The sequence below is a fragment of the Ranitomeya variabilis genome, chromosome 7 (genome assembly GCF_051348905.1).
Source record: "Ranitomeya variabilis isolate aRanVar5 chromosome 7, aRanVar5.hap1, whole genome shotgun sequence".
Lineage (NCBI taxonomy): Eukaryota > Metazoa > Chordata > Amphibia > Anura > Dendrobatidae > Ranitomeya > Ranitomeya variabilis.
Window position 1 is genome coordinate 196,134,976 of NC_135238.1, and position 24,159 is coordinate 196,159,134.

Here is a 24,159-nt window from a genome sequence, read left to right on the forward strand (position 1 = left end):
CCCATTAAGGAATTTTTACAATTTTTTTTAACAATCCCATACATCTCCTTTAACATCTCCGTATTAACCTTGTTTGTGGAACGCCCCATTATGGAGATTTACAAGACAGACATGTGGTCACACATGTTCATATGAAAAAAAAAATCCCCTCACAGATGGTCCCCTCACAGATGGTGGTCTATTATGGGCCGAAAATCTGCCACAGGAAATCTGGAGGGTTCACTTCGTCATGTTGCTCCCAGTATGCTGAGAAACTGCAAATTGCTGGGATCTCTGGTACACCTACTGATCCTGAGAATAAGGGGGCGCAGCTTTGATTTTGCGCTGCATCTTTTCCAAGATTTCCCTGCACAGCAGGTGGCAGTGTACGGCCGTGTGGGGAAGTCCATGAGCATAAGATCACCATTAACCTGGCAATATGGCCTTGTGGGGTTGGAAAACTCATTGAAGGTGTGTTATTTAAAAAAAATCTGTCAGTAGGATCACCCCTCCTAAGCCGTCTATTTGGGCATGTAGGTCATAGAAAGCTGAATAAAGTGATACCTTGATATCTGTGATCAGATGTCTTTTTCCACAGAAACCCATGTTTTTCTTAATATGTAAATGAGCTGTGTTAAGATCTATGGGCCGGACATAGATCTCCCTGAGAATCAGCCTCCAGAAATTATTGTAAAGGTACCTTCACACATAACGATTTCGTTAACGATATCGTTGCAACGTCACGCTTTTGGTGACGTAGCAACGATCCCGCTAACGATCTCGTTATGTGTGACAGCGACCAACGATCAGGCCCCTGCTGGGAGATCGTTGGTCGATGGGAATGATCAGGACCTTTTTTTGGTCGCTGATCACCCGTTGTCATCGCTGGATCGGCGTGTGTGACGCCGATCCAGCGATGTGTTCACTTATAACCAGGGTAAATGTCGGGTTACTAAGTGCAGGGCCGCGCTTAGTAACCCGATATTTACCCTGGTTACCATTGTAAAAGTTTAAAAAATAGCAGCGCTCCTGCCGAAAGCAGTTTTAGCCCTGTGGACGTGACAAACATCAGAATGTGAGTATGTAGTGTTTTTGTTTACTTTTACAATGGTAACCAGGGTAAATATCGGGTTACTAAGCGCGGCCCTGCACTTAGTAACCCGATGTTTACCCTGGTTACCCGGGTGCTGCAGGGGGACTTCGGCATCGTTGAAGACAGTTTCAACGATGCCGAAGTCGTTCCCCTGATCGTTGGTCGCTGGAGAGAGCTGTCTGTGTGACAGCTCCCCAGCGACCACACAACGACTTACCAACGATCACGGCCAGGTCGTATCGCTGGTCGTGATCGTTGGTAAGTCGTTTAGTGTAACGGTACCTTAAATGTAAGGAGCATTACCAGTGTGAGACATGTAATGACTGACAGTCTGCTCTCCTGATCTACATGTCTCACACTGGTAATGTCTCCTTTCATTTACAGTAAGCTCTGGAAGCAGATTCTCCTGGAGGCCTATGTGCGGCCCATAGATCTTACCAGCTCAGTTACATATTAACCCCTTTCTGCCATCGGACGAAATAGTACATCCGAGGTTAGATACTGTGCTTTGATGTGGGCTCCGGCGGTGAGTCCGCATCAAATCCGGGAAATGTCAGCTGTTTTGTACAGCTGGCATGTGCCCGCAATAGCGGCGGGTGGAATTGCAATCCACCCGCCGCTATTAACTAGTTAAATGCTGCTGTCAAATGCTGACCGTGGCATTTAGCAAGCGCTTCCGGCCATCGGGCCGGAAACGCGCGCACCGGTGACCCTGTCACGTGATCGGGGGTCATCGGTGCGTTGGCATAACAACCAGAGTTCTTCTAAAGACCTCTATGGTTGTTGATGCCGGATTGCTGTGAGCGCCACCCTGTGGTTGGTGCTCATAGTAATGCTGTAATTCTCCTACATAGGAGCAATCTGAGCTTCGCTCCTATGTAGCAGAGCTGATCAGGCTACGCCAGCTTCTAGCCTCCCATGGAAGCTATTGAAGCATGGCAAAAGTAAAAAAAATAAAAAAAAAAAAAAATAGAAACATAAAAAATATGGACAAAAAAAAAAGTTTTAAATCACCCCCTTTCAAAATAAAACAAAATAAAAAATCAAACCTACACATATTTGGTATCGCTGCATTCGGAATCGCCCGATCTATCAATAAAAAAAAAGAATTAACCTGATCGCTAAACGGCGTAGCGAGAAAACATTGAAAACGGCAGAATTACGTTTTTTGGTCACCGCGACACAACATTAAAATGCAATAACGGGCGATCAAAAGAATGTATCTGCACCAAAATGGTATCACTAAAAACGTCAGCCCTCACCTGACCCGAGATCCAGAAAAGTGGAGACGCTACGGGTATCAGAAGGTTGCGCAATTCTATTTTTTTTTTTTTTTTTGGGGGGGGGGGGGGTTGGGGAGAGAATGTTGGCGTTTTTTTCACCACTGAAAAAAGAACCTAGACATGTTTGGTGTCTATGAACTCGTAATATCCAGGAAAATTATAATGGCAGGTCAGTTTTAGCATTTAGTGAACCTAGCAAAAAAGCCAAACAAAAAACAAGTGTGGGATTGCACTTTGTTTCCTGTTTTCTAGTACACGACATGGTAAAACCAATGGTGTCCTTCAAAAGTACAACTCGTCCCGCAAAAAACAAGCCCTCACATGGCCATATTGACGGAAAAGTAAAAGGTTATGGCTCTGGGAAGGAGGGGAGCAAAAAATGAAAATGCAAAACCGAAAGAAGCTCCAGGGGTTAAGAAACATATGTATTTTTTGGAATAAGATCTCCGATATCGAGGTATCCTTTTATTCAGCTTCCCATCACCTACATGGCCAGGTAGACGGCTTAGTAGGGGTGATCCTACTGACAGATTCCCTGTAATGATGAAAGGCGGTGGCGGGAACACATTTACTTCTATCAGAGGGACAGAGAGGCAAATAAGCTATACACAATAAACCATGATGTTAATTGAAGCCCCTGTATCGGCAGCATAGTCTGAGAGTAAAAATAACTATGAGTCATTAGACACCACATTGGATCATTTTACATAGAACATTAAAATGTTTCCTGGTGAAATGTAATAAGTAAAGTTCCGATTACTTTTCATGCAATGCTGACCATGAACCCCTGTTATAAAGGGAGTCAATGAATTCTGACTTTTAATTGACACTTTTAAATAACAATGGAAGTAAGAAGAGAGTTTAGAGGAGCAGCCGAGCTTCAAGATGAAGGTCTGGAAGGAGTAATTCCTTTGCGTCGTCATACCGAGCAGAATGCTTTGTGATTTTGATCAGGAGCGGTTCAGTTTTCAGCACATTTATCAAGATGAAATCAACTGATTCTCATGCGCACCCTCGGCCCTGCCTAAGTCACAACAGGTTCTTAAGTGGCGCTGATAGTTATCCGCATGGCTCCATCGTCCCCGGGCATTGTGCTCACCCGCGTGAGGTTATCATCGAGATATTCCTAAATGGCTCGAAACATTCAACAGGCGATCAGACACTTTCCTCACTCTTGTCGTGTTTACTCTTTATTGATGGTCAGTGATTTATCCAAGGTCATAAAGGAACTGAAGGGAAACCTTAAAAATAGCACAATCTTTTTTTATTTTTCTCTGGGAAAGATTTTCTTTTATCAACTGTTTCAAATTGCGAAACCACTTGCCTGCAAAAAGAGTGAAAAGATATGGCTGAGCACACACAAGATATGTGCTGTAGGGATAAAACGGTGTGAGCCAGCACTTATCGCACATGCTACTATGTATTCCTCCTCACCTGCCGCTTACCGAGATGCTTTCTACAGATCACATCTGCAGGACACTGTAAACCAACAATCACCTGCCGTATACACCGGACGTACAAGGTTACATGACTTGTGTTCTCTTCTCAGGTGTGAGGACATGGTGGATGTCCGGAGGTTAAAAATGCTGCAGATGGTCCAACTGTTCAAGTGTGAAGAAGATGCAGCTCAAGTAAGTCCTAAATCTACAAGATCTACTTATCTGTATCTGTCATCATTTTCACACTCGCTGTCTTTAGTTACCGTATTTTTGGACTATAAGATGCACTCTTTTCCCAAAACATTTTGGGGGAAAATGGGGGTGCGTCTTATAGTCGGAGTATACTTATAAATACACTGGCGGCAGCAGGACTTAGGCGATTCTGTGGTGGTCCCGGTCCAACGCTGCAGGGCGATGATCACACTCCCTTTCCAGGCTGGTGCGGCAGTGGTGCTCTGTGGTGTGGGGGGTTCCGCCGGGATTTTTTGAAAGCCCGGGGGCCCCCGCACATCCATTAATGCGATGCTGTGGCCTCCAGGAAAATGCCCGCCGGGTGCGGTGCATGCTCAGATTGAGATCTCGGCAACGAGATCTCATCCCGAGATCTTGGGAGACGAGACCCGGGAATATAGCTGCTGAGGGCGGCGCATGCTCAGATTGAGATCTCGGGAGGTCGAGATCTCAACCTGAGCATGCGCTGCCGCCGCCGGCCATTTTCCTGGAGGCCACTGCATCGCAGCAATGGATGTGCGGGGAACTCCGGGCTTTCACAAAATGCCGGCGGAGCACCTCACGCCACCGCCCCAGCCTGGGATGGGATTTCCAGGAGGCTGCCGCACCAGCGCTGCCAATTCCCCGAAACCTATAGTCCGAAAAATATGGTTACCGCTTTTCTCTATGGGTTATATAGTAGGTGCCTGTCCCAAATTAAAAAAAAAAACTAATCCTGTGTAATTCCCTTGGCTCTCCAGTGCAGTGAAGGTAGAGGATCTCGTTGTCCCTTGGCACCCACTGGGGTCGTTGCCTTGATCAACGTTTCCCCTAAAGCTGCCCATAGAAATGAGAGGTCAGCTCTACATTCATTTGGAAGACTGCGGTCTTTCCAAAACACATGAGCTCTTACCTCCACAGCGCATGCTTGTGTTTTCCACGGGGAGAGAGGAGAAAGTTGACGTCAGACTCTTCTGGCAGCGGCTTACCGCCCCTGAAAATAAAAGGATCAACTGTTAAAAATTCAAACTGCTTGAACCTTCTTTCTTCTGACATTGTCTTTTGGGCAAAAGTTGGGAAGTTCTCACACACATTGCATGATCTGCTGGTCCCAAGTAAATCAGTGGTTCTATCTAATATGTATGGGGGCCATTACTTAGCACAGCGTGGACACCATGTCGGTACCCCACTGAGAAATGCCCTCTACTCTCTGAGACACACTTTTTATGACCTAGACTCAAATTTCTAAATATGTAGCAATGCATCCATCTCTTATGTCACATTGTCCGTTCATGGTCCACATGCCCCGTTCCTTTGGATGCTTTTTGTTCTTTTTAACACTGTTTTTCCCCCTTGCTGTTCTGCAGGCCGTAGACTGGTTGAATGAATTACTCGATGCCTTGCTAAAGACACACGTCAGGCTGGGAGACGAGAGTCAAGAGACCAAAATTCTGATAGAAAAACATAGAAAATTTGTAGATGTTGCTCAGGTAAGATGTGCTCATCTTCATTTTGATATACTGTAAATTAACATTGTACTCCGCACTAAGGCTACGTTCACATTAGCGTTAAGCTAATGTGCGTCCGGTTTGCGTCGGCGACGCAGCGGCGACGCATGCGTCATGCGCCCCTATACTTAACATGGGGGACGCATGCGTTTTTTTTGTTGCGTTGTGCAACACATGCGTCTTTTTTGACGCAAGCGTCGGACCAAGAAAACGCAACAAGTTGCATTTTTCTTGCGTCCGATTTTCGGCAAAAACCGACGCATGCGTCGCAAAACGCAGCGTTTTTGCGTGCGTTTTGACGCGTTTTTGCGTGCGTTGTGCGTTGCGTCGCCGACGCAACGGCGCACAACGCTAGTGTGAACGTAGCCTAAGATCTCTCAAGCTAAATGCTTGTCCATACACTCTGCATACACTATATGGACACTATACACCATTGGGACCCCTAAACATTGCACCGGCCGGAACTTTTATGACCTTCCATTCTAAAGCCATAGACATTAATTTGGAGTTGGTCCCTTTACACTTTCAACATCTCCTAATCTCCGGGAAGGTTTTCTACAAGATTTTGAAGGGGTCAGTGGAAATCTTTGCCCATTCATGCAGAAGAGGGTTAGTGAGGTCAGACACTGATGATGGATGAGCGGGATGGGCTCACAAGCTACATTTTCATTAATCCCAAAGATCTTCAATGGGGTTGAGTTCAGGGCTCTATGTGACTGGTCGTGTTCTTAAGCACAAAATTCACCCAACCATTAGTTGGGACATTAGTTTGCGCACTAGGGCAGTCATTGAGAACAGAAAAGGGCCTATTTCAAAGTGTTCCCACAAAACAGGAAGCCACAATTATCCAAAATGTCTTATATGCTGAAGTATTAAGATTTACCTTTACTGGGACTAAGGGACAGAGGCCGACCTCTGAAAAGACCGCCATATTATCCACCTTCCACCAAACATCCCTGCTGGAACCTGGCTTTTGGACAGGTAACGTTTTCCTGGCATTAGTCAAACCCATAAGTGTGATTCGCTACTTTGCAGAACGGGTTTCCGCTGCACCAGGCAGGTGGTGGCTTTATACCACTACATCCTACACTTGGCATTGTGCTTGGTGATGTAAAGCTTGCACACAGCTTTTCTGCTTTAGAAACTCATGTCATGAAACTATGGTACTGAATCTAAAACCGGATTTCGGATATTGAAAGGGCCACTTTTGTCCATCTAGTGTAGCTTCGCGTGAACATTCGTTTGGCCGACAGCTGACTCTCTTCGTGTAGACTTTGAGGGGATTTTCGTAACTTCGTCAAGACTAGCGAAAGATATATAACATAAGAAAAAAAAGAAATGACCCATCCCCACTGGACGTGATTGCTGCATACAGTCATTGACTTCCATAGTGACATTTGGATGTTCAAAACATGACTTTTGAGGCTAGTGATTGGCTGCAGCGGTCATGTCAATGATGGGCGGAGGGTCATCAGTGTAGTGCCGGTGTGGTGGCTCATTCAGTGGGTATTCCTTTAGCTTAAAATATTCTCTACTGTTTTATAAAATCCCAGAAACCTTTTTTTTAATTTTTTTTGCTTTTAATGGAAATGTGTTCAGTAAAGAAACTGTATCCTAAATACCAAGTCCTGAAAGTATTAATAATGTGCTTTGTCTTCTCGGAGCTTGACCCCAGAAGCCGGGCGTATAGCCGGGGAGATTCTTCGAGCCTGTTAGTGCAGCCACGATGACAAATAATTGCTTTGTTCCCTGCCGCCTTCTTCTTTCCTGCAGAGCACATACGATTATGGCCGCCAGTTACTCCAAGCCACAGTTGTATTATGTCAGTCTCTGAGATGTACGTCGAGGTCATCGGGGGACACGCTTCCCAAACTAAACAGAGTGTGGAAACAGTTTACGATAACCTCAGAAGAGCGGGTTCACCGGCTGGAAATGGCTCTTGCTTTTCACTCAAACGCAGAAAAGGTTAGACCCATTTACATATGACCCGCGCCGAGAAGTCCTATTCATCTAAAGGTCACCGGTACTTTCTAAAGCGTGTTCCTGTATTGCTCCATCAGGACCATGCAGCTCGCTTTCAGTTTCTAATTAATTGTTTTTTGTGTTTTTTTTGTGGTGTGGTTTTTTTTTTGCAAAGCATTTGTAATTGATTTAGGTTAATCGTTCATTTAAGCTGCAGCTATTTCCCCCCATCTGATGTACATAATTCTAAAAGCCAGGATCAGAAAGGTTTTGTAGCCCAAGCACGGTTAAATATTGAATTTCCTTCTGTGCAATACTACATTTCCCCTCTAGAGGCCACTGCAGGATAAATGCACGGAGCGTAGAGAAGCTGAACCCGCCGCGATCCACTGATCACCGCAGCAGCTTTGTTCTAACAAATGGGTTTTATTAATTTCAGAGCTTATTTCTATTCTACAACATCAGTGTAACGGATCTACTGTACATGTTACCATGTTTTGCAGATTTTACAAGAAAGCCCGGACCTTCCTGAATCCGTGCTGGATTTCGAACAGTTTGAGGAAGTGGAAGGAGTTGGGAAATCTCTGCTGGACAGACTGACCGTGCCTGTAATTTACCCTGACGGGTAGGTCATATCTCTATACGGTGTGATCCTCACATGTAAAGCGCCATGGAATAAATGGTGCTATAACAATAAATAATAATAATAATAATAATCTTCTCGTCTGCTCTTCCGAGGTTGATTTTTGGTCAAAATGGAAATAAAGTTAATTTTTCTATTTTCAATTCCGTTCACAATATTATGTCTTCTCGCATTTTTTTTTACTGAAAAATGAGGGTTCCTCATTGACATTACTGGAATCTCATTGTTTTGTTCTATTTTCTGGGGTAGAACCATGTCGCAGTCTGGATTATTTTACCTTGGAAAAAAATCATCAGGAGAGAAAAGGCCCCGTCACACATAGCGATATCGCTGCTGAGTCACAAGTTTTGTGACGCAACAGCGACCTCAGTAGCGATCTCGCTATGGGTGACACGTACCAGCGACCAGGCCCCTGCTGCGAGATCGCTGGTCGTGTCGGAATGGCCTGGACCTTTTTTTGGTCGTTGAGGCCCCGCTGACATCGCTGAATCGGTGTGTGTGACACGGATCCAGCGATGTCTTCTCTGGTAACCAGGGTAAACATCGGGTTACTAAGCGCAGGGCCGCGCTTAGTAACCCGATGTTTACCCTGGTTACCAAAAAAAAAACAGTACATACTCACCATCTGATGTCCGTCAGGTCCCTTGCCGTCTGCTTCCTGCTCTGACTGAGTGCCGCCGTACAGTGAGAGCAGAGCGCAGCGGTGACGTCACTGCTGCGCTCTGCTCTCACTGTACGCCGGCAGTCAGTCAGAGCAGGAAGCAGACGGCAAGGGACCTGACGGACACCGAAAGGCGAGTATGTAGTGTTTTTTTTTTTTACATTTACGCTGGTAACCAGGGTAAACATCGGGTTACTAAGCGCGGCCCTGCGCTTAGTAACCCGATGTTTACCCTGGTTACCAGAGAAGACATCGCTGGATCCGTGTCACACACACCGATTCAGCGATGTCAGCGGGACCTCAACGACCAAAAAAAGGTCCAGGCCATTCCGACACGACCAGCGATCTCGCAGCAGGGGCCTGATCGCTGGTACGTGTCACACATAGCGAGATCGCTACTGAGGTCGCTGTTGCGTCACAAAACTTGTGACTCAGCAGCGATCTCGCTATGTGAGACGGGGCCTTTACCAACGATCACGGCCAGGTCGTATCGCTGGTCGTGATCGTTGGTAAATCGCTATGTGAGACGGGGCCTAAACCCTGTAAGAAGTGTTTCAATCTACTACAGCGCCACCACTGGAGAAATGAAGCATTACACTGGAGTAATTGAAATTAATGTACTGCTTTTGTAAAGCTCATAAATCAAAGCCCATAGTGAAAGATATTAATTATTGTTGCTCTCAGGGGGCCCCCTGTAGTTCCCCAAACTTCTGTGGATAGGTCATCAATTGTAAAGGGGACAACCCCTTTAAGTAAGTTCAAGCCTTGAATATTTGAACACCTTCTTAATCACCAAATACAACAATGGAAACTCATTAAAGGGTATTGTTGTGTGAAGGGCAGATCGCTTCCATTTGCTAATTTCAGATATTTCTTGCACATATTGTATTCATGAAAACTGCATGAATCCATCATAAGCCGAAGCTAATGGGATCTATAAATGTCTGCTGTGCAAGAGCATTTTAGCATTGTGAATGCAGGCATAATAATAAAGGACATTCATCCCTGCGGATCACAGTACGAGGAGCTCGGCAGCTGTAGGTCGTCCTTTGTACGAGAAGAGTGAGGCTATGTGCACATGTTCAGGATTGTTCACATTTTTTCAGCCGTTTTCCACTATATAAACGCTTACATTAAGCATCCCATCATTTCAATGCATTCAGCTATTATTGTGCACATGCTGCGGTTTTTTTCCGCGAAAAAAACGCATCGCGGTAAAAAACGCAGCATGTTCATTAATTTTGCGGATTTTTCACGTTTTTGTCACTATATTATTGCATTTGAAAGCTCCGGAAAAAAACGTGAAAAATCCGCAAAAAAAAAGTGATAAAAACGCATGAGGATTTCCTGCAGAAAAAGTCCGGTTTTGTTCAGGAAAATTCTGCAGACATTCCTGAACGTGTGCACATAGCCTTAAGTTCACAGTTATTTGAGACAAAGGCTCCGCTATTTCCATGTCTTTGGCTCTCTGAGTTTTCTAATTACCAGGTTCATCAGTTGGTGCAGAATGTGAACATGTTACAGAAATTCTTTTTACTAATGTATAGATATATGTATTTTTTTTTTTATATTTGCAATGTTCTCCCTAGAGCCCAATAGTAACAACAACAGTATTCGGCCTTTGTGGAAAGACTTAGGATATGTGCAGAAATTAAATATTTCCCCACTCATTAGTACGGGTGAAATCTGTAGCAAAGACGCTGAAAGAATTGACATGCTGCAGATGTTAATTCTGCCTCAAATCTGCAAATACGCAGCGTGTGCATGAGACCTCAGGATTCTCATTCACTTTGCTGTCATCAGGAAAGACTTCAGGTTTTGACATAGGTCTGCACTGAAAAAAAAAAACACGTGTCCACACAGCCCCAAAGGGGTGATCAGGGATCGGCCAGAACTGCAATACAGATAGTAAATGTTATATAAAGTACAGTCTGTTATTTTCTGATAAATTCCCTGCCAGTACAGCTCCACAACCCCTGTGCTACCCACCGGTCTTTACTTCCCTGCAGTGATCATGTGCCATCTGATCACCTGACAGACGCAACCAATCACTGCCCTCAGCAGGGTGGAAAGTATGAGACTGCTGAGGTTAATGATTGACTGACTGCAGCGGTCGCATGGTTAGATGACCACTTCAGAAAATTGAGAACAAAGTAATAATTCTTTTATCATTTTACACCATTTATTATTTCTAACCTGATTTTGGTCAACCTTGAACCCTTTAAGGCTTAAAAGATATAAAAATGTGAACCCAAATATTACTGTTTTCCATCTACTATATAATTGTCTAAGGGTCACCTTCCATCTGTCCTTCTGTCTGTCTGTCTGTCACGGATATTCATTGGTCGCGGCCTCTGTCTGTCATGGAAATCCAAGTCGCTGATTGGTCGTGGCAAAACGCCCACGTGGCTGTGTCGGTTCTGTTATATACTACGTCGACTGTGCAATATACTGCGTAGCCATGCAATATAATACGTGCCTCTACAGTATACTACATGGCTATGTTATATACTACGTCGCTGACCAATATACTACATAGCTGTGCAATACACTACGTGACTGTTATATACTACGTGGCTCTACAATATACTATGTGGCTCTGCTATATACTACGTGGCTGACCAATATACTACATACCTGTGCAATACACTACGTGGCTGTGTTACATACTACGTACGCTGTGTTATATACTACGTAGCTATGTTATATACTACGTCGGTTGTGTTATACACTACATCACTGTGCAATATAGTACGTAGCCTGTGCTATATACTACCTACATATTCTAGAATACCCGATACGTTAGAATCGGGCCACCATCTAGTATATCATTCTGAAAGGTCCAGGAAAGTGTGATATGTGGAGCTGTTTGTTGAAGTACTAGCACTTGTCCTAGGTCTTGGTCCTTCTGTCTGTGACATGGGGGCGGCACAGGGAACCGAGTAAACCCACGGGGGTATTTTGATGTTTTTGACCTAAATAGCAGCCATTGTGTTACAGGGATATTCTGAAGGGATAGGGAATAACTTCCCAACTGCTGGGACCCCCATCAGTCCTGAAAATCAGGGGGGCTTTGAGGAACGCTGTGTGAATGGAGCTGTGGTCGATCATGCGCATTGCCATTTATTCTTATGGGAGTGCTGAAAACCAGCTGAGCTTCGGCCGTCACATTAAGAATAAATAGAATGAATGGAGTGGGAGGTGCACATGATTGACCACCGCTCCATTCACACAGGACTCTTCATAGCCTTGGTTCTGGGGATCGGTAGGGGTACCAGCCGTTGGAAAGGTATCCCTTATATTATGCATAGAGGATAACTTCCAGAGTTGAGAAAACCCCTGTAAAAAAAGTACAACAACTCTCTCGTTTATAGGGGGTTTTACCACAACAATAGATAATTGTCTGCTTGTGGGGGCTCCATTGGTGAGGTCCCTTAGACATTTCTATCAACCCCATAAACGGTGACTGGAGTAGCAGTGCAGACACTAGAATGCAGTAAGGAGGAACATGGGAGCTCGGACAGTAAGAGTCCAAGTAATCGGACATTTGTCACCTATCCATCTTTAAGTTGTAAAACAAACCCTTTATGACCTACAGAACATTCCGCATATGTCCGCTGGACACGCGAGTACGGCATCCAAGAGTTTACGGTGGCCATTTCTGGATTGTTACATTTCGCCCTGGCTGTGCACATATTAAATATTGAGTTTATTCTTCAGTTTATGTCCCTCCCGTTATATTGGAGGTCTCTATTGCTAGAGAAAAGTATTTAATTGCGACTAGTCATCCAGCCAAACACACGGATGCTCGAGTGACATGTTCGAGTCCCCGCGGCCGCATATTTCGCGGTTGTTAGCCACAACACACGCGGGGATTGTCCATGTTCGTCATCCAATCCAATCCCTGGACGTTTTATGACTGTCTAAAGGCTGCGAAACATGCGGCCACGGAGACCCGAACACCCGCCCTACTCGGTGCATACCCAAGCACCCTCGGCAAACTCTAGTAACGAGCACTAGTAATACCCTAATAACGAGACTTCTTTTCCTTCTCTTACAGAACTGAGCAATATTTTGGCAGTCCCAGTGACATGGCCTCCGCCGCAGAACACATACGGGAGAGAATCAAGATGGTTTGTCTAAAGAAACAGCAGCTTCTAGAGCCTGACGCCTCCATAAGAGAGAGTTAAAAAGAGACTGGACTGTGACATACCCAATAAGCTAAAGTTTGTAACGCAGCATGTCGTCATTACCCAAGGATCCGTATAATCCATGGAGAAAGGAAAAAAATAAATAAATGCATTTCACAACCATCTCATGAGACCGTATCTTCTCAGTCTAAAGCATTGCTCTGCGTATTGTAACACTATCAATCTATAAAGCCTTACTTCTATACTGTGCTGTGAAATCATCCAGTGTCTGAACAGCGTAGTGTTCGTTCAACACTACCTTAGCCCTTACAGCTAACAAACGGGCCCGAAACGCGTGGCAGGATAGCGCGTCCTGTGGCCCTCCGACAGCGAATGGGTGAAAAGCTTTACCTTACATGGTAGTTACATAGATGACGCTTCAAATGGTGCTACCTGAAATGAAGGATCTCTCCGTGGGAAATATAGGAAGGAGAAGACCGATTCGTAAAGTGCCGTGCCTAATCGGATAATGTAGTATTTTTAGAATGTGGGTAAATTACCTGTTGGTTTTAGGCTGTAGCGTACTTCTTCTCTTGTCTTATTATCAGAAAACATTTCATTTTTTTTGCTTTTTTTATTGTGCCATTAAAGCAACCTGCCCATGAAAACTTTGATATATCTTACATGAAACCAATGTTTTCTTACTTATGTGGGACTCTGTATTTAAAGCTGTTTGTGCTGATGAATAAAACCATCTTTATAAGATTGGACACTTTGCCTGCTGTTAGACTGTTGTAAATTTTATCTGAAAAGTTTAGCTCAAAGTAAAGCTAAGAATTGAAACCTTTGCAGTGGCTCAATGACTATAGTGATAAAAAATGTGCCCACCTGACTCTCTTGCACATAATCATAATTTGCACTAAAATTATTACATGTGACATAATGTTTCTTGTACATGCATGATTACTATTGGGCTACAACTTGTGGGCAGCCTTGCAGTCCAGGCCTGGTAAGAGAAAAATGAATATTGAGATGTAAATGCATTGGAGACCTACTCTTGGTAGAGGTGTAAAAAAAAAAAAAAAAAAAAGGTCAATACTATTACAAAAAAACAATTTAGCACATAAATTAAGTATTGAGAATTGTGAGCATTTGAACAAGAGAGAAATACAATGGTGGGAATGTATTCAATATTTAAAACACATCTTGGATTGTGGATATGTACCTCCTGAAAAGATTCAAGGGACTATGTCCGCACAGAATGACTGTTCAACCCAAGTACAGGCGCTCGATGCTTCATGGTGAGGCCAATCGTTTATACAGTGGGGCAAAAAAGTATTTAGTCATTCGGCAATAGTGCAAGTTCCACCACTTAAAAAGATGAGAGGCGTCTGTAATTTACATCATAGGTAGACCTCAACTATGGGAGACAAACTGAGAAATAAAAATCCAGAAAATCACATTGTCTGTTTTTTTTATCATTTTATTTGCATATTATGGTGGAAAATAAGTATTTGGTCAGAAACAAACAATCAAGATTTCTGGCTCTCACAGACCTGTAACTTCTTCTTTAAGAGTCTCCTCTTTCCTGCACTCATTACCTGTAGTAATGGCACCTGTTTAAACTTGTTATCAGTATAAAAAGACACCTGTGCACACCCTCAAACAGTCTGACTCCAAACTCCACTATGGTGAAGACCAAAGAGCTGTCAAAGGACACCAGAAACAAAATTGTAGCCCTGCACCAGGCTGGGAAGACTGAATCTGCAATAGCCAATCAGCTTGGAGTGAAGAAATCAACAGTGGGAGCAATAATTAGAAAATGGAAGACATTCAAGACCACTGATAATCTCCCTCGGTCTGGGGCTCCACGCAAAATCCCACCCCGTGGGGTCAGAATGATCACAAGAACGGTGAGCAAAAATCCCAGAACCACGCGGGGGGACCTAGTGAATGAACTGCAGAGAGCTGGGACCAATGTAACAAGGCCTACCATAAGTAACACACTACGCCACCATGGAATCAGATCCTGCAGTGCCAGACGTGTCCCACTGCTTAAGCCAGTACATGTCCGGGCCCGTCTGAAGTTTGCTAGAGAGCATTTGGATGATCCAGAGGAGTTTTGGGAGAATGTCCTATGGTCTGATGAAACCAAACTGGAACTGTTTGGTAGAAACACAACTTGTCGTGTTTGGAGGAAAAAGAATACTGAGTTGCATCCATCAAACACCATACCTACTGTAAAGCATGGTGGTGGAAACATCATGCTTTGGGGCTGTTTCTCTGCAAAGGGGCCAGGACGACTGTTCCGGGTACATGAAAGAATGAATGGGGCCATGTATCGTGAGATTTTGAGTGCAAACCTCCTTCCATCAGCAAGGGCATTGAAGATGAAACGTGGCTGGGTCTTTCAACATGACAATGATCCAAAGCACACCGCCAGGGCAACGAAGGAGTGGCTTCGTAAGAAGTATTTCAAGGTCCTGGAGTGGCCTAGCCAGTCTCCAGATCTCAACCCTATAGAAAACCTTTGGAGGGAGTTGGAAGTCCGTGTTGCCAAGCGAAAAGCCAAAAACATCACTGCTCTAGAGGAGATCTGCATGGAGGAATGGGCCAACATACCAACAACAGTGTGTGGCAACCTTGTGAAGACTTACAGAAAACGTTTGACCTCTGTCATTGCCAACAAAGGATATATTACAAAGTATTGAGATGAAATTTTGTTTCTGACCAAATACTTATTTTCCACCATAATATGCAAATAAAATGATAAAAAAACAGACAATGTGATTTTCTGGATTTTTATTTCTCAGTTTGTCTCCCATAGTTGAGGTCTACCTATGATGTAAATTACAGACGCCTCTCATCTTTTTAAGTGGTGGAACTTGCACTATTGCTGAATGACTAAATACTTTTTTGCCCCACTGTATACATCTTCCCACCTGCTTGTTTTCCATCTATCTCTCCCCTTCTCTGGATCTATGAAGCCAGAGCAGTCAATCAAATAAGGGGGATGTGGAAATAGAGGGGTAAAGAAACAGGTGGGAAAGTGTTTTTAAATGAATGGCCCCGCCCTGAAGGACTCGGTTTGTCAGCATTGAATAAATGTTCAGAGTCCCTTTAAGGGGACTTTCCATGAAAAAAAAAATACAGGATCTGACTATACTTGTAATGAGTTCCCAACTTTAACTGTTACCTTTTTCTTTTCTTAGTTCCTATTTAGTACCCTGCAGTCATCCTTGTGGTTCTTAAAATTTACATTCTGAAATTCTTGCTTGCTCTCAGGCCGGCGTCACACTCGGCGTAAGACAATACGGTCCGTATTTTACGGCCGTAATACGGCCGAAATACGGTGAAATGTTCCCAAAATAGTGATCCGTAGGCAGGGTGTGTCAGCATATTTTGCGCATGGCATCCTCCGTATGTAATCCGTATGGCATCCGTACTGCGAGATTTTCGCGCAGGCTTGCAAAACCGACATCTAATGGATTTATGTGCTCAAATGTTCATTAAAACATATATACAGTATGTATATATATATATATGTCATTGAGACACATATATATATTCTGTATTTAGATTTCATTCAGCGCGATATCTGTGAACAGCCGGTAATTCAATTGCCGGCTTTTCATTTCTCCTGCACAAACCCGACAGGATATGAGACATGGTTTACATATAGTAAACCATCTCATATCCCCTTTTTTTTGCATATTCCACACTACTAATGTTAGTAGTGTGTATGTGCAAAATTTCAGCGCTGTAGCTGCTGAAATAAAGGGTTAAATGGCGGAAAAAATTGGCGTGGGCTCCCGCGCAATTTTCTCCGCCAGAATGGTAAAGCCAGTGACTGAGGGCAGATATTAATAGCCAGGAGAGGGTCCATGGTTATTGGCCCCCCCGTGGCTACAAACATCTGCCCCCAGCCACCCCAGAAAAGGCACATCTGGAAGATGCGCCTATTCTGGCACTTGGCCACTCTCTTCCCACTCCCTGTAGCGGTGGGATATGGGGTAATGAAGGGTTAATGCCACCTTGCTATTGGAAGGTGACATTAAGCCAGATTAATAATGGAGAGGCGTCAATTATGACACCTATCCATTATTAATCCAATTGTTGGAAAGGGTTAAAAAACACACACACACACATGATTAAAAAGGATTTTAATGAAATAAACACAGCGGTTGTTGTAATAATTTATTGTTCTCGCAATCCATTTCCAGGCCCTCGCTTGGCAAAATAATAAACGCACAATATACATACCTTCTGATGTCAGATCACGTCCCACGAAGTAATCCATCTGAAGGGGTTAACTAATATTACAGGCACAGCTGCGATAAACCACTCACTCGTGCCTGTAATCCCCGGGTGCTGAAAGGAAAGCTGGATCTGTACTTACATTGAGTCGCGGTGAGGCGCCCTCTGGTGGATGTTCTCATGAACTGCAGCCTGGGAACTTTTTCCCACGCTCCAGGTCATATGAGGACATCCACCAGGGGGCGCATCACCGCGACTGAAGGAAATGTAGGTCATTGACCTACATTTCATTCGTTCGCCGGGGGATTACAGGCACGGAGCACAGCTGCATTTAGCAGGGCTCCTGCCTGTAATATTAGTTAACCCCTTCAGATGGATTACATCGTGTGACGTGATCTGACATCAGAAGGTATGTATATTGTGCGTTTATTATTTTGCCAAGCGAGGGTTTGCAAATGGATTGCGAGAACAATAAATTATTACAACAACCGCTGTGTTTATTTCATTAAAATCCTTTTTAATCGTGTGTGTGTGTTTTTTTAACCCTTTCCTACAATTGGATTAATAATGGATAGGTGTCATAATTGACGCCTCTCCATTATTAATCTGGCTTAATGTCACCTTCCAATAGCAAGGTGACATTAACCCTTCATTACCCCATATCCCACCGCTACAGGGAGTGGGAAGAGAGAGGCCAAGTGCTAGAATAGGCGCATCTTCCAGATGTGCCTTTTCTGGGGTGGCTGGGGGCAGATGTTTGTAGCCACGGGGGGGCCAATAACCATGGACCCTCTCCTGGCTATTAATATCTGCCCTCAGTCACTGGCTTTACCACTCTGGCGGAGAAAATTGCGCGGGAGCCCACGCCAATTTTTTCCGCCATTTAACCCTTTATTTTAGCAGCTACAGTGCCCAAATTTTGCACATACACACTATTAACATTAGTAGTGTGGAATATGCAAAAAAAATGGGGATATGAGATGGTTTACTGTATGTAAACCATGTCTCATATCATGTCGGGTTTGTGAAGGAGAAGGAAAAAGCCGGCAATTGAATTACCGACTTTTCACTAACACCGCTGCGTATTTCTCGCAAGTCACACTGCTGGTCCGTGTGGAATCCGTATTTTTCTCGCCCCCATAGACTTTCATTGGCGTATTATTAGCGCAATACGCTGACAAACGCAGCATGCTGCGATTTTGTACGGCCGTAGAAAGCCGTATAATACTGAACCGTAATATACGGCTAATAGGAGCAGCCCCATTGAGAATAATTGTGCCGTATGTAATGCGAGTTTTACGGACGTAGTTTCTGCGCTCTTACGTCCGTAAAACTCGCCAGTGTGACGCCGGCCTCACTCTGTACTTCTAGATTACATATGCCAAAAGGCAGAGTTCTGTATCTCTCCCACAGATCCCTCACTTTCTGCCGACCCACTCCACCTATAAAGCACCATCTAGAGCCTCCTATACAGTCTCAAGGTGCATAAATCACTGCTCGCACATTTTGTGCTTCTTAACCCCTTCATGACCTTGGGATTTTTCGTTTTTCCGTGTTCGTTTTTCACTCCCCTCCTTCCCAGAGCCATAACTTTTTTATTTTTCCGTCAATATGGCCATGTGAGGGCTTATTTTTTGCGGAACGAGTTGTACTTTTGAACGACATCATTGGTTTTACCATGTCGTGTACTAGAAAATGGGAAAAAAAATTCCAAGTGCAGTGAAATTGCAAAAAAAGTGCAGTCCCACACTTGTTTTTTGTTTGGCTTTTTTGCTAGGTTCACTAAATGCTAAAACTGACCTGCCATTATGATTCTCCAGGTCAGTACATGTTCATAGACACCTAATATGACTAGGTTATTTTTTATCTAAGTGGTGAAAAAAAATTCCAAACTTTGCTAAAAAAAAAAAAAAAAAAAAAAAAAAAATTGCTCCATTTTCCGATACCCGTAGCGTCTCCATTTTTCATGATCTGGGGTCGGTTGAGGGCTTATTTTTTGCGTGCAGAGCTGGCGTTTTTAATGATAGCATTTTGGTGCAGGTACTTTCTTTTGATCGCCCGTTATTGCATTTTAATGCAATGTATCGGCGACCAAAAAAAACCGTAATTCTGGCGTTTCAAATTTTTTTCTCGCTACGCTGTTTAGCGATCAGGTTAATGCTTTTTTTTTAATTGATAGATCGGGTGATTCTGAACGCGGCGATACCAAATATGTGTAGGTTTGATTTTTTTTTATTGATTTATTTTGATTGGGGCAAAAGGGGGGAGATTTTAAACTTTTATATTTTTTTTCACATTTTTTTTTAACTTTTTTTTTTTTTTTACTTTTGCCATGCTTCAATAGCCTCCATGGGAGGCTAGAAGCAGGCACAGCACGATCGGCTCTGCTACATAGCAGCGATCTGCTGTTCGCTGCTATGTAGCAGAAAATCAGGTGTGCTGTGAGCGCCGACCACAGGGTGGCGCTCACAGCTGCCGGGGATCTGTAACCATAGAGGTCTCAAGGACCTCTATGGTTACAATACTGAAGCATCGCCGACCTCCGATCATGTGACGGGGGTCGGCGATGCCGTCATTTCCGGCCGCCCGGCCGGATGTGGTAGTTAAATGCCGCTGTCTGCGTTTGACAGCGGCATTTAACTAGTTAATAGGCATGGGCAGATCGCGGTTCTGCCCGCACCTATTACGGGCACATGTCAGCTGTTCAAAATAGCTGACATGTCCCGGCTTTGATGCGGGCTCACCGCTGGAGCCCGCATCAAAGAGGGGCTTCTGACCTCGGACGTACTATCCCGTCCGAGGTCAGAAAAGGGTTAACATTCCTCCCACTTCACCTAGTTTGACACTTTTTTTCTGCAGTCAGTAATGTTACAGGTGCTGACACTACATGTAATATAGTCATTTAATCTAATGTAATCGAGCCCCATCTCCACTGGCTAAAACCACAAGCTGATCATATTTGCTGGTCTGTGTGGAGCCTGCAGTGAGCGCTCCCTCCTTGTGCACAGCCCCAGTCTCTTAGGCGTAGTATCACAGGCCATCCCCCCTAGCAGGAAGAAAGGAGCTGGAGCTCACGTGTGGCAGCTCAGAAACAGAGAAGAATTTTAACAGCATATAAATTATGAAATTCCATCATTTCTGATCAGTTTACAGTTTTTCAATAATCTGTGTAAATTTAAATGTAATAGGAGGCTTGAAAACAACAACTACAGCTAGTTACTTACTCCCTGCTGCCAGCTCGGATGTACAATTTATAATGGATTAAGTAAAATTTATCAAAAAATATATCTAGCAACCATTTACATTGTTTAAAGGGGATATCCGTAAATTTAAAGAAAAAAAAAGTGCCTAAGAATTAACGTGTAGGTAGTCGCTACCTACCTGCCTGTTGTGCCTAATGCCGTTCTCCGCCGACAGAGAGCGGTCTTACGCTGACGTCATGTCAACAGAGCAGCAGTTTCTCTTCCTGTTGTCAGGGCAGGACCAGTGATGTCATGCTGATTGCCTGCTTTCTGTCAATCAGCATGACGCCAGTAATCCCGCCCTGTCAATAGGAAGAGAAACCGCAGCAGTCTTGACAGGGAGCAGCTGAATCTCTGGCAGGAGAGGGTAATACCCGACAGGTAGTTGCCTCTTAGCAACTGCATTTTTTTTTTAAGTCACGGATATCCCCTTTAAAGCATTTCTCGGAGATTATGTACTTTATGTAAATTTAAAATTTATGGTCCTTTAGATTTAGGACAGAGGAGGTTTCAGTCGTACAGCCTTTACTTACTCCCTGCTGTCCACTAGCAAGTAAAGGTCACATAATGATGTAAAATTATCTATAATAAAGAAAATAACTGCAAAAACATAATTGAACGAAAATACTTTAAAACCCATCTAATAACTTGGCTCCTGCTATAACAATAGATGCGGAGAATATACAGAACTTTATCTCAAACTCCCTAAAAAGTCTCCTTTTTGTGAAGTTTTCTGCTTTGAATTTTGAAATCATTATAACATTAGTGGCGATTTAAACATTAAAGTGAATTTTCGGTACAAAGAAGTACAAAGCTTATAGAGTTTGGCTAGGTTCTAATAAATAGGGATGAGCGAATAGTTTCGGCTCCCTCCTTATCCGAATAGCTATAGAGCTTACCGAATAGCTGCATTGGGAACCTGGATACCTGGAGCGCTCCCGATAATCGGCTATGAAAGTTGGAGCTTTCAGAATATGATGAACCCCTACCCCATGAAAAAGTGTAAAAAGAGATTTTCTGCTGTAAAAGTAATAAAATCTAAAGATATGTAAATTGAGTATCGCTGTAATTGTAACATACTGCAGAATAAAGGCAACGTGAATATGTGCACACGTTTTGGATTTCTTGCAGAAATTTCCTGAGCGAAACAGGACATTTTCTGCAAAAAATCCGCATGCGTTTTTCTCGCGTTTTTGGTGTGTTTTTTTTTTTTGCTGATTTTTCCGGAGGTTCCCAATGCAATAATATAGTGGAAAATCCGCAAAAAATCCGCAAAATTAATGAACATGCTGCGTTTTTTACCGCGATGCGTTTTTTTCTCTGAAAAAAACGCATCAGGTGCACAAAAATTGCGGAATACATTCTAAATGATGGGATGCATAATGTATGCTTTTTTTGCGTTTTTATAGCGAAAAAACGCAAAAAAAACCCCACAAAATCTGCAACGTGTGCACACAGCCTTAAACTTACGGCCATCAGACTACAGCGACACAAATACTTATTGTGTAAAAATTACAAACCAGCAAATGCTAAAAACTTACAAATCGCCATGATACACACAGAATGAAGAAGACATCATTTGTGCAGCACAGTGAGTGGTGTAAAATGTTACATGTAAAAAAAATAAAATAGGGGTTTTTTTTGTTTGTTTTTTTTATTCCTTCCCAAAAATTGTTAAAGGGAATCTGTCAGCAGGATTGTGCACAGTAACCTACAGACAGTGTCAGGTCGGCGCCATTATACTGATTACAATGATACCTGGGGTGATGAAATCCGTCTTGTGGTTGTTTAATCTTTATTTTCAATTAATTTTGCATACTGCTTATAATATGGTTTGAAAAAAAAATTTTGCATTCGTTAGGCAGGCGCCCTAATACGGGGGATAATATGCATATTTTCATTTTATTTAGACATATAGTTTAAGAAAAAAATTTTCTAACAAAATGGCCCGGCGCAGAAGCATCTATCACGTGCCGGCTATCATCCTTCTATCGTAACGATGCTACTGCGCAGGTACTGCCGGCGCCATCTTGTTGGAGCCTAATTTTATTCCTCTGCTAAAAGGACGGCAGCGCCTGTGCAGTAGCATCTGTCGCGTTCCGTGCAGCCGTGGCCACCGGCGCCATTTTGTTTGAGACAAAGTCTACGCAAGCTAAAAATGATTATGTCTGTTTGAATGAAAGTGGGAAAAAAATAATCTTTGTCCTAAAGGTTCAAGATAGGTCAGTCCTGAAGGGGGTAATGAAAGTTCTGCTCCTATCAGTCTTCCTTTCCTAATGTGAACAGGTTAGTAAACGAGCGACAATCAACTTTTTTACTTTTACATTTCATGATGACATAATAAATTCCACGAGATACAATATTTCCATTAATAACTATGGCTCAAAAATCATCCCGCATACCATTGTTAAAGTTGCATTTTAATTTATTCTACGTTTTAATAAGAACTGTGGGATCAAATCAGATTTCAAATTTTTTTTCCTTCTCAGAGTCTGTTCTAAATTTAACTAGCTGACTTATAAAATGTAATTTGAACGGCAAATCTTAGTCTACCAAGACTTCATCTAGGCCTCTGCAAGGGTCCAATAATCAAGTCCACACGTATCATACACTCCTGGCACTCTGGCTTTTGTGATGCAAAGCTCCAAATCCTTCACTTCCCTTCACACAGTTTTTTTCCCTCACTTAAGTATGGTGAAAACAGAATTACAAAACTAGTTTTTAGTTCAGGGCTCATAAGCAAAGATCCACAAAGTCTTTTCAAGAAACTGTTTAATATTTAAGGGGTTTTCGAACAGAATATGTTACAGTAAATATTCCGCCAAGATACTCAAATAGGCCGAACATTCAGATGAGACGAGTCCTGTGATGGCAGCATCCAAAAATGTCCTGTTGATAAATCGTGTTTTTATGTTAAAGGTATTGGCATTTTTTTTGTTCCTTTATATTTAAAATCAATACTAATTTAAGAAAAATCCTAAAATTATGCAGTTTTCACTCCAACCCCCATATTAGTCAAAACAATACAGTATAGTACTGTCATTAATACAGGCTTCCACTTCAAGAAATAATCCTAGCCCTTCTCTTCCCCCCTCCCTGCACAATGTCCTCCGCACAGATCACAGAGCATGCTAGAGAACTTTTCTATAAAATTACAGTTGATGTCATAAGTTTAAACTAGCTGTTTCCAGCCAGCTAACACTTGTCATGCTCATTGCTATCTAATTAACGCTGCTAATGATTAAACTAAAGTAAATAATGACAACATTAAATAGCGTTTACGCAGGTGGTAAATTAACTTAAAATGAAGTTAATAATAATTAAAAATCTGAATAATACTAATACATTTTATTCACAGTGTAAAATCAAAAGCAAACTGGATTAGTGTGGTAATGTGTGGGGACAGAGCCTCGTGTGGTAATGTGTGAAGATGGAGCCTCGTGTGGTAATGTGTGAGGACGGAGCCTCGTGTGGTAATGTGTGGGGACGGAGCCTCGTGTGGTAATGTGGAGGGATGGAGCCTCATGTGGTAATGTGTGAAGACGGAGCCTCGTGTGGTAATGTGTGAGGAAGGAGCCTCGTGTGGTAATGTGTGGGGACAGAGCCTCGTGTGGTAATGTGTGGGGACGGAGCCTCGTGTGGTAATGTGGAGGGACGGAGCCTCGTATGGTAATGTGTGGGGATCGAGCCTCGTGTGGTAATGTGTGGGGGGTGGGATTATGTGTGGTAATGTGGTGGGGGCGGGATTGTGT

At 43.3% G+C, this 24,159-nt stretch overlaps 1 protein-coding gene and 1 long non-coding RNA gene across 5 annotated transcripts in view; one reads left to right on the forward strand and one right to left on the reverse strand.

The window, feature by feature from the left end:
• Nucleotides 1-13,678, forward strand: part of SESTD1 (SEC14 and spectrin domain containing 1) — a 141,472-nt gene extending 127,794 nt beyond the window's left edge. Inside the window, exons 14-18 of one of the 2 annotated variants that reach the window (XR_013217776.1) lie at nt 3,905-3,986; nt 5,372-5,554; nt 5,885-7,477; nt 7,978-8,099; nt 12,839-13,678. Coding sequence is in view for 1 of the 2 variants with exons in the window: in XM_077272608.1 (XP_077128723.1) it covers nt 3,905-3,986; nt 5,372-5,494; nt 7,286-7,477; nt 7,978-8,099; nt 12,839-12,968 (649 nt within the window). In the remaining variant the exon portion in view is untranslated. The remainder of the gene's footprint in view (nt 1-3,904; nt 3,987-5,371; nt 5,555-5,884; nt 7,478-7,977; nt 8,100-12,838) is intronic. The other variant, XM_077272608.1, reaches the window with a different exon arrangement.
• Nucleotides 1-24,159, reverse strand: part of LOC143784397 (uncharacterized) — a 272,312-nt gene that overhangs the window by 26,987 nt on the left and 221,166 nt on the right. For 2 of the 3 annotated variants that reach the window (XR_013217777.1, XR_013217778.1), the window contains exon 2: nt 4,918-4,998. This is a non-coding gene — a long non-coding RNA (uncharacterized LOC143784397). Of the gene's footprint in view, nt 1-3,381; nt 3,680-4,917; nt 4,999-24,159 lie in introns of those variants that run through there. The other variant, XR_013217779.1, reaches the window with a different exon arrangement.